The following is an 11,556-nucleotide window of genomic DNA, read 5'->3' as shown; positions in this document are numbered from 1 at the left end:
AGTTCTTCTTCTTCTGTTAGTTCTTCTTCTTCTTCTGTTAGTTCTTCTTCTGCTGCTGCTGCTTCTTCATGTTCTTTTTCTTCTTCTTCTTCTTCTTCTTCTTCTGTTAGTTCTTCTTCTTCTTCTTCTTCTGTTAGTTCTTCTTCTGCTGCTTCTTCATGTTCTTTTTCTTCTTCTTCTTGTTCTTCTTGTTCTTCTTCCGGGTAAACTGGGCACGGTTTGCTGCCTCCCATTGGCGAAACATCGTAATTACTACTTTAGCACTGAGTTTTTTTTTCAATACAAGTTTACTGAGACATACACAACAATACAAAAGAATAGTGCAATGATAATCTCCAGGGGGTTACAAACATATAAAGGAAATAGAATATTACAAAGGTATTACAAAAATATATCAAAGAGAGCACACATGGAAATAGTTTTAATAGCTTTCTCATTAGTGGAGTAATTAATGGTTTTTATATATTGTTTGACCTCATTGTTAAAAATAGAAAAGAGTGGTTTTAGGGCAGTGTATCTGCATTTATGGATATGCCATTTTGCCAAATATATGATCAGATTAATTACATAAAAATGTCCTTTTTTTGTTGGTGGATAGTCAATGAAGCCAAATTATACATGTTCAAAGCAAAAGGAAAAGTGTGGTAAAATGCAAGTAGAAATTAAATCACAAATATCCATCCATAAATTGGTGGAAAAGGAGCAAGACCAGAATAAATGAAATATATATATGAAATAAAAATATCTTCAGGGTGTCCTTCACAAAAAGAGCAATTAACATCAATATCTCTTTTGAATCGTTGCAGAAAAATTTTTGTTGGGTAAAATCTATGAATCAATTCAAAGGACACTTCTTTTACTTTATTGTTTATCAAAAATTTAGCTGACAAATTCCAATTTTTTTTCCAATTAAGGTTATTAATAAAGGAGTTCCAATAAGATACCACATAAGGAATTGATACGACATCTTTTTGAAATAAAGAACGTATACGATGATTATTATTTCGTATTGATGAGAAACAAATTTGACCAATTTCAAGTTTGGATGGATCAGTCGGTATTAAAGTTGGATTGTGTCCTGCTGTATTTTTTAATAACATAATTACTCCATCAGGGATTGCATTTATAACAGTATTAAATTCATTAATAGGGATTAAGATACTATATTTCAAAATAAATTCTTCATATGACATTAGTGATCCATCTTGATTAAACAATTGACGAACTAGCAGTATGCCGTGAGAAAACCAAAAGGGGTAATATAAAGATTTTTTTCTGTATACGATGTCTTTATTGTTCCAGATGTAGTATCTGTGTGGGGAAAAGTTATGTTTGTAAATCAAAGACCAGGAAAGAAGCATCTGTTTATGAAAGTAAGATAAATTTGGGGGGATTTTTTCAACATCATAATTACATAGCAAAAAGAAATTTAAGCCTCCTAATTTAGAAAAAATAGAATTTGGTATGAAGTTCCATATTGAAAAAGGGTTTTTAATGAATTGTTTTAAACAATTTATTTTGAAAGTATCATTTAAAGTATAAAAGTCCAGAAAGTTGAGGCCACCCTTACCATATGAGTTCATTATTACCGATTTTTTAATATAGTGGGTTTTGTTTCTCCATATCAAATTAAACAACATCTTGTCAATATCTTTTGAGACCCTTTTGTTAACATCAAGAGACAAAGCAGCATATGTAAGACGGGATATTGCTTCAGCTTTGGTTAGTAAAATTCTACCTTTCAATGACAAATCTCTCTGTAGGTTTTGTCAATAATCAAGTCAAAATTCAAATTGCATCTGGATTCTCTATCTTTAGAGATGATGATTCCTAAATAAGTGATAGTGTGTTTTACTGGTATATTACAAATAGAAGGGATGTCACATTGTTTAAGAGCAAGCAATTCACATTTCTTTATATTCAAGCAAAGTCCAGAGTAGACGCAGCAGAAAAAGTATTTATCAGATCAATAGATAAAGGTATCTGAGACAGATCTCGCAAAAATAATGTTGTATCATCAGCCAGCTGGCTGATGATAACTTCATTGCCCGCAATTGAGATACCTTTAACTGGACTAAGCTTTATATAGTCAGTGAGTAGCTGAGCGCAAATTAGAAAGAGATAAGGTGATATGGGGCATCCCTGCCTGACCCCGCGTTTAAGAAAGAAACGATATTGTATGGATTCATGGATGCCAAGTACTGATCTTTTATTATATAGATTGCAAATACAAATTGAACTTTTTGGTACTAGAATTATAAAATCAATTGCTTTTTCAGTCCGCTAGATGGTGTTGTTTTTTTCTAGTGAGGTCAGCAAAGGTGACGGTCAGCGTGCAGGAGGAAATTGGTAAAACAAATATGCATCAGAGAAATAAATCAGAAAAGCACCGTCTGCAATATTACTAAAATAAACTGCATGAAACTAGATTTTGTTATCTGGTGACATTTAGTTGATAACACCATTAGCCTGGTGTAGGAATAACATAAGTGGAAGAAAATTTATTCAGAATCAAGTGTTTGTGTGCCCGGGTGTATGTGTGTGTTGGTGCGCTAGCTAGCTTGTCACTTTTTTTCTCTCGCTATTTACCATGAGGCATGTGTACCAAGTACTGGAGCGAGAGAAGGCGAAACAGGATGGTACAACAGGTAAGGCTTTTAAAGAGCACACCGACACAGAATCGTGTGTTTTCTGAGCTTCATAATGGGACGGAAAGTTAGATACTTTTTTGCTAGTCTGACCTGAGGCCTCATTCCCGACTCGTGGAACCATAATAAATCCCAACTGTAAAGTCTCACAGGTTATTTATTCCACCATTTGGCTAATTTCTTTCAGGCTGAGTATTTCCCATTCAGTAATAGTAAAGAAAATATCCCCAGCTACTTTCTCACTCTGAGTTGCACTAGATTCTATAGTATAAATGTACTAATCTTAATAAAATGAAGTTTTACGTATGTCATCTGTTAAACCCATGTCACCAGCTGCTGGACATATTATTGACCATCTCTGAGCAGGAAGCCCAGGAACATTTTAGTGATTTTAGCTTGTCTTCACAATGTTATAATGTTTTTAATACTGTTGTAGGCTCATGAGGCAAGCTTACAAGGCGAACACAGAAAAAAAACACAGAATTAAATTGAATCTAATACAGTAATTAAGTTATGAATTTGCATTTTGTAAGTGTTATTTTACTTAACTTTATTCTGTTTTGGGTATGAAACCAAAATGAAATTTTGCTTGGTTGCACTCAGTGATTAGAGAATGGCTGCTTAGGTCTAATGCTTCAGCTAAGTGTTGAAAAGCATTGCTTTTTGTGATATGCTGGAACTTTTTTAAGGACAAATCAGTTTTATCAGAACAATACATTGAAATGCATGGAAAATTGATTAGTTTACATGTAAAATGTTGATTTTGTTCAAAGATATTAACTAATTTTCAGTTTTTTTTAAATACATTTTGGTGACTAACAGTAAATATTTAAATGTTGAACACCTCAACCTGCTATAACACTGAATGCTGCTCACACTTTAATACATCAATAATCATATCAAATAAATTAACATTCTGACACCCATTATGCACTACTTTTTTGGCAATAACACTTATGTACTTTTAATGCAAGACTTACTTTACTTGTAATTGAGTACATTTATAGAGGACTTCTTCCATAAATGGAACAATATTACACCCAGCTGTTATTTTCTACAGATGTGAGTACATAAATAAGCACAGCAGTACACAAATCTAGGATGGGGGAAAGTTGGAGTTTCTACATAACCTCAGCTGAACCTTATGAATATTTAATTGGCTGGACAGGAGGTGGGACGGTACAGTAGGGAGGAAGTCTGATGATGACAGGCACATCAGTTAAAGTTAAAAAAAAAAAGAAGTCAGTATTTGGTATCAAGGCTAATTTACGTATATATATATATATATATATATAATATATACTAAAAAATCCATTATCAGTCAGACTTCAAATGGTACCACTGGAAAATATGAAGAAAACACAACAATACATACAAATCAGTTTATTGTTGTTGCCTGTTTTGACTTTGTAAAAATAACATATGATTTCTCTTGGGTAAAAATATGAAATTGCCTGAGCACTGAATGAAAAAAAAGTATTTTATATTTTTATATTCCAGTCCTCAGTAGCTCAAGAGTCTTCACCTTTGAGTTGTGCACTCTGTAGCTCCTTGATCAGCACTTGAAAAGAAAAACAGTAATATACAGGTGTAACACAAAATCATTCTCCAAATATTAATAGAGTTCCACAAGCTGGACCTTACCTGTGATAATCTCCTCCTTCACTTTGTGAAGTTCTTTTTTCACTTCCTCAAGGATTTCCTACAAACACGCAGATACACACAAGACCTTGGTATTACAAAGTTATTACAAAGTTCTTACTTGATAAATCCTGCTTCATAATTAAAATCACAGTATGGAATCCTGGACAGAGCATTATGTCTAATACTGAGAGTCTGTGGTTTGATGTCATTACTTCCTGGTGCTTGCAGTTCACTGTGAACAGGAAACACATGCAGAACCTTACAACATAACATTGTTTTTACCATCTCTGTTCATTACAAACAAAAGCCACATAATTTCCCATGAAAGAAATTGTATTTTTTTTTAAATTAATTTAAAAATAAATATTCTGCTTTGAGAAAGTCATAACACATAACTTTACAGACTTTAGAGCTGTTTCTTGTTCAAGTACAGATAGAGGGACCAACCTGTTTGATTTGATCCATATCAACATAATTTCCTGCGCCATCTGAATTCCTTTTCTCCACCTTCATCCTAAAATGGAAAAATACATTTTTACATTCAACTAAAACATACAGTATTCCTTGAGATTAAGGAGGCCTTATAGAGCTGGCCAGCAGAGGCATCATACTTTGTTTCAGACAGACAAAAAGTATATTATAAAAGGTATTAGGAACTCTCAGGAGAGTGAGACATAGAGGGAAACAGAAAAGCAGCGAACAGTTATACAGTAAATGTAATCAGTGTTTAGAATGGATCATCTGCCATCGTCCCAAAAACAGTTTGTGTTTCAGTAAGAGATACCACTTCCTCAAGTCTTTACAAAGCCATTTGAGCAAAGTTCCTGTGGTGAGTATAATTTAAGTACCTTCAAAATGTCCACTTCTGCTTATTGACTGGAGTTTATTGTCAATACTCATTATTGTTGTGATAGTCAGATTTCATGAGCAAAACCTCAATTCAGTTGCAAGACACTGTCATGGCAACATGTTGAAGTGAAGCAAGACACTGAAGGTCACCTCAGCAGCTTAAAAGTCTTATGCTATAATAACAGAGAAGAATCACAAAATTTCAAGCGTTTCATTTCTTGGAGTGAGTGATTTGCAAAAGCAGCACATCAGATGAAAACAGCAGTAGAACCCATGCAGAGCTCATTTCCATGTTCAAACTGTAGGCAGCACACAAGCATCTCAGGACTATAGTAGCTCCAGAAAGCCTTCAGACCCCTCCTCAGTCTACACTCAATAATCCATAATAACAAAGTGAAAACATGTTTTTAGAAATTTTTGCCAAATTTAAAGAAAAAACAAAAACAGAAACCTCTCATTTACAAAATTATTCAGACCCTGTCATCAAGTGCTTCCTGTTTGCTTTAATTATCCTTGAGATGTGTCTACAACTTGACTGGAATCCACTTGTGGTGAACTGAATTGACTGTTTAGAGTTTATCAAGACTTACACTTGTGTATATAAGATCCCACAATGCACACTGCACGTCAGGACAAAGACCATGAACTCCAAGGAAATCTTTGTAGACCTGATCTATGATAAAATTGTTGAGAGGCATTGATCAGAGAAAGGGTGTAAAACCATTTCTAAAGCTCAGGAGCACAGTGGCTTCGATAATTGTGAAATGGGAGAAGTTTGGAACAACCATGACCTAGATCCCAACTGTCACTATAATAGCTTCAGAAGTCCTCTGCAGAGACAGAAGTTTATCATAAAACTTTTAAAGATCTCAGAGTGTGAAGAAAAAGACTCTCTAGTCTGATGAGACAAAATCTAAACCCTTTGTTCCGAGCACCGGACACTGCTCATCACCTTGCTAACACCATCCCTACTGTGAAGCATGGCAGCATCATGCATCGTGGGGGCTTCTCAGTAGCAGGGACATGGAGACTGGTCAGAGATGAAGGAAGGATGAATGAAGCCAAAAATTGACTTATTGATTATTGACTGTATGTTAATGGGCAATAATGGCAGTTTCTTTGAATTTACAATTAAATCCACAACAGAATGAACTTTGCCGGACTGAAGGGTTCTGAATGCCTTCTGAAACCACAGTGGAGGACAGTGGAGGGAATTTTTACCTGGACACTGGGGTAGTGGATGAGTTAGAGGAGGGAGAACTTGGGCTGGTGTCCTTTTGATTGTTGGTTAAAGATCTGGGCCTTTTGCAAAAAAAAAAAAGAAAAAAAAAGAAATGTCAAAAAAAGACATGCAGACCTTTCAGAACAGCCACTGATTGGGTTTTTGAACTTGTAGGTGTCTGTGTAATAGTTGTATAGATAGTGAAAGCTTGAAGGATCAGTCTCTTACCTTGGCATAGTGGCAGATGTTTCCTTGGACTTTTCCTTGATTTCTGGTGAAATATGATTATTTGAATTATTACAGCACACGGCCATAAGATAAAATGTATTTCTTCATACCATGCTATGCTGTGGTATATTATTGTAAAATTAAACTAAAATTTTGTTTGTTGACAAAGGATAAATAATTAAGTAGCACATTTAGAATTTTAAAAATATTTTTTTTCACAGTATTATGTAATGTCACGATGGAGATATACTAATAATTTATTCTTCTTTATTATAATCCTGTAGAAGCGGTGACAGTAATGTTACTCACCTCTTGGTGCTGAGGATTTTGATGCTGAGGAGTCAGACTCCTCCTGCAGACAAACAAGTTATCATCTGCTCATATCTTACATTTTACTGGTCATTCTACAAATACTACAGAATAATGAGAGAAAATCCAATAACCATGAAATCAATGACTTAGGAAACTTACATTACTAAGTTCTTCCTTTTTAGCAGCAGGACTGTCAGCAGCTTTCCTCCTATTTAATACAGTTGAATTATGGGAATTCAGAAGTCCCTAATATCAAATCATCACAGATATCTATCTTATATGTCTAAATAATAACTTACCTCCTAGCAAGGATGGCACTCATTTCTCCCATTAGACCACCTCCTCCGCCTCCACCAGATGAGGCTGCTGGTTTGGGGGCTGGGGCTGCTGCTCCTCCCTCATCCTTGATACACAAAAGCACATCCACTAAGTTTTTGGCCCATTGGACGACTTTAACAGTCTGTCACTTACAAGAACATGGACACCAAAATCATACCATCCCTACCTTGACTGTTTTACGCAGTTTGGCTCCTGCCAGAGCTGCAGCCAGATCATTTGCCCCTCCACCTCCGCTTCCTCCTGCAGGGGGTGGGGGTGGTGCAGGTGGGGCCATGCCCCCAGGAGGAGGTGGTGGAGGTGCAGGTGGGCAAGGTCCAGAGGGAGGTGGTGGGCCTGGAGGTGGTGGGGGTGCTGGTGGGGCGGGTGGGGCAGGAGGAGCAGGAGGGACAGATGCAGAACTGGAGACCTGCCTCTCTCTCTCCATACGCTCTTTCTCCTGCTGCTCCTGCTTCTGACGCTCTAGTCTGGCCACAGAGCAACAGAAAATTCATAATTTAATATTAGGCTTCTTTCACAGCTGAGAGTCAGGCTTTGGGAAACTAGTGGCAGCCTGTTGCAGTAGCTTGTTCCCATTAACATTGCTGTGTTTAATCTATCAATCTATCTGTGGCATTTTTCACTATTTTCTGAAAATTGTATAAACCAATAGTTGAAGTCCAAGACAGCAACTACTGATGAAGGACACGTGAGTTGCAGTGTTAATATCATTTCTAATGAACAGTACCTTTTCTGGTTTTCCAGTTCCTGTGCAGAGGGTCCATTCTGAGCTGGGCCTGAGCAAAAACATTTATTTTGTGTATAATTGGAGGATTACTGAACCAAAAGAAAGTAAAGTAGTCAGGGTTTGTAGTCTACACTACAGCCTCACATTCATCTTTACAGCATATTTTCATATTATACATTGTATTAGGTGTTGATTAAATTTTATGTGCACAGTTATTTCAATTCAAATAATTTTCTAAAAGCATATTTGATTTTAGTTTACAGTAACAATGGGGATGACTGACATTTGTCACTAACTGTAAATAATTGTTAACACATCTTTTAACACTTAACATGCTGCTGGATAATGTATGTATTTTCAAAGAACATGTTATTGTCATATCACACAGCAATACGTGACTACAGGACTATAACAAAAAGGAACAATCTTCTTGTGACCTATTCATGATTTTATAGTATAAAGATTAGAGCATGAGATACAGACACACCTAACACTGGCCAACCTGGACCTCATGTGCTGTCTTTCATTACTTTGTTTACCTGTGCTCGCCGGTGCATTGAGAGTGTCTAATGCATGCATCATGGACTTAGCAAACAGAGCAGCATCCTCTTTACTGCCAAAGTTCAGCCCCCACACCTGTTTGGGATCTCGCCACTGGTGAAAATTTGGTGTGGCTTGATTATACTTCGTCCCTTTGATAATGGGACAGTTGATCACCACCTTGCATGAACAGGAAGCACAGGATAGTGACTCTACTGAGGATTGACTTTGAGGTCATAGGTTACAATGTCATGAACACCTTTACAATGAATTTAGTCAGAGGCCTTCTTATACCCTCTTATACCTTCTTACAATTAGATTCTTATATACCTGCTGGTCGGCCTGCAGTTTGCGGCCCACCACTCTGAAGGTGTTGGCCGCAGGGTTGTGATAGATCTGGACGCGACTGAAGGAAGGACTCTCAGATCCTGCTGGCACCCAACGCTTGCTGGAGTCATTGTACAGCATAACTGTTGCCCTCACCTGGCAAATACTGGACTCACTGTTGAAGGGAGAGATGATGAGAGAAACGTGACAAGATGCCGAGAAGAAAAGGACCACAGGGTGGAAGGAAGTGGATAGCAACACAATAAATGTGTAGTGTGATGTGATGTGATGTGTGATGAGTAGAGGCCAACTAGTTTTAAAAAGGTAAACCATGTATATTCAAAAGGATATGTGATACCAAAAAGTTTGATTTTCGATACAAAGTAATACTGATGTCAATATGTTTTATTGTTAATAGAAACTAATATACTGTTATGTAAGGGAGAGAAATATGATATATGAAGTAAATGTGTTATTGATAAGCTACATTTGAATATAGTTTAATTACTACCAAATAATATATCCAAACATGATTTTCTTTTTTTACTATTCTGTGTTAATGACGTTCAAACACAAGACAAGCTTTCAGTTGTAAATATCAAATTATATCAAATCTCAGTTCTAAGACAAACGTTTATGTTCCTGGCATGTGATCAAACATGTGATGGATTCCTTTTCCCTTTTTTGTTCAATGAAAAGGGTTTTTTTTTCCTCAAAGCAAATATGGTATTGTATGGTAAACTGAATGAAAAGTCTTTCATGATCAGATATAGGTCACTATTTTGTTGTACTTGACATAGCGAAGGACTGACGTACTGAGATCCTTTACTAAAACTTGTGATATGTAACTTTTCCACATTAAAATGTCTAAAAATGACTAGACCTATGTTATATATTTTTTTGAGTTAGGTACTCAAAAATCCAAATACTACCCAAATGTTTCTAGTAATTCGAAAATGAAGAGAAATATGTAATTTTAATATGGTAACACCCCGTGTCATTTGGTTGACTGTCATTGACATTATATCCCCTAGGTTATCAGAGAAACAATCAAAACACATCTTAGCAGCTATCTCAGCTCCCACCCCTTCCCTGATGTCTTGTGTCCACCGTACAGCTTCGGTAAAACACTGACATTAAATGTGAAACTGCTTTATTCAGTGTTTTTAATGGTTGTAATCACAGAGTCTGTTTGATTTCCTGAACAACTGACACTGAAGTAATCCAAACCAGGAGAAGCTTATGGTAATGGTGGTGAAAACAACAACTTCCCTGACCCCCCGCTATTTCATGATGTCACATGATGTCTTTTGTTATCGTTTTGATTGAGAGACCTGTAGTGGCAGGAGTTAAATACTGTGCGAGTATTAATACAACAATGTAAAGACCCTCCATTAATCAGTTACGGTTTCACAAAATTAAAAATAAGGACAATCAGTAAAGTGTCATCAAAAAATTGAAGCATTGAAAGTATTATTTGATGATTATTACTGATAAATACATATAAGCAGCAAATTTTTTATACTTATTGTTATTCTAACTGTGTACAAATGAGTATAATCTGGAACAGTGCATCATATATTCATCATATGCTTTGTATGTAAAATATGAATCTGCAAATTAACTGCATTTATATGGAGCTTTTCTAGTCTTATCCACCACTGAAAGCACTTTACACCACACGCCACATTTACCCATTCACTCACATTCATCGTGTGTTTTTTTCTATGCATTTTGTGCTTTTCAATCACACATACACACATACGAACACACTGATTATAAAAGATTTCAAAGATCTGTATTTGAATTGTATTCATTTGAATGTTTTCAGACAGATGTAAGAAAGAGAAAACAGAACAAAAACGTTTCTGGCAGTGTTGCACATACTTATTTTCATATGAGGCACTTTAACATTGAGTTATTTTCAGTTTACTTGCTGTTGCAAAATCTGCAGCCTGTGGGAAATCTTTACTTCCTGCTTAAGAGGTTTTCATATCTAAACCACTTCCTGTGCTCAGTACAGCACTACCTTATATGGACTACAATGTTCCACCTGTCACTGATATATACTAACTTTTCAAGATTGTGACGCCTTAAAATCTTTCTTAGGATTTAATATTATGCTCTGTCCAAAGGAGACAGATATTTTCATTTTCTGTGTGACAACTGTGAAAACAAAATACCTGCTACGAGCTCCAGATGCTTTGAGACAGCGGGAAAAGTAGTCAGAGCTAAAGAGCTTGTGAAGAGCGTAAAGTTGATAGGCAGCAGTACTGTTCTGCATGTCTTTATGCATATGTGAGCCATTCAAAATGACTCGGGAGTTTAAAGTTTTAAGTGAATTCTCATCGTCTGTAATTAGAAAAATGACTCACCTCATATTTCAGTTGTACCCAAAGTTTCACTTGCTTTGTCAACGTTATCGGTTTCTTCTCATAAACCTAAATTGCTTCCTCTTCCCTCTCACAAGTATTTGTTGTCTATTGAATCAATCCTGCTGTCATGTCTTCCTGCACACCTCCATTGCTCTCTCTCATAACATTGTTCAGCACTAACCACTTGCACTTCTGCCTTTGTATTCTCATTACCTCAACCCTTTTTTTCTCTCTTCCTGTTCTTGTCTCCTTCACGCGTTCTTTTAAATTCTCACTTTCAAACCTCCCCCATTTTGCGTCTTCCTTTGGCATAGCTCTGATTTCTGTCTGCTTTGTCCTTTCCATCGT

At 36.2% G+C, this 11,556-nt stretch overlaps 1 protein-coding gene across 1 annotated transcript; it reads right to left on the bottom strand.

Moving 5' to 3' along the window:
- Positions 1-4,018: 4,018 nt before the first annotated feature.
- Positions 4,019-11,403, bottom strand: LOC111234396 (vasodilator-stimulated phosphoprotein-like). Its single transcript, XM_022762469.1, has 13 exons — positions 11,209-11,403; positions 8,837-9,008; positions 8,506-8,686; positions 7,967-8,015; positions 7,409-7,706; positions 7,203-7,306; positions 7,063-7,111; positions 6,901-6,943; positions 6,592-6,634; positions 6,363-6,443; positions 4,740-4,806; positions 4,293-4,350; positions 4,019-4,209 (listed from the first exon to the last, which is right to left on the bottom strand). The coding sequence occupies exons 1-13, from the start codon at positions 11,211-11,213 to the stop codon at positions 4,160-4,162; spliced, it is 1,200 nt and encodes a 399-aa protein (XP_022618190.1). The 5' UTR covers positions 11,214-11,403; the 3' UTR covers positions 4,019-4,159.
- Between the last annotated feature and the right edge of the window lie 153 nt (positions 11,404-11,556).

This window comes from Seriola dumerili, unplaced genomic scaffold (genome assembly GCF_002260705.1).
Source record: "Seriola dumerili isolate Sdu_G_001 unplaced genomic scaffold, Sdu_1.0 BDQW01000449.1, whole genome shotgun sequence".
NCBI lineage: Eukaryota > Metazoa > Chordata > Actinopteri > Carangiformes > Carangidae > Seriola > Seriola dumerili.
Note: the sequence above shows the minus strand (reverse complement) of the source record. Positions and strands in the feature narration are given on the sequence as shown.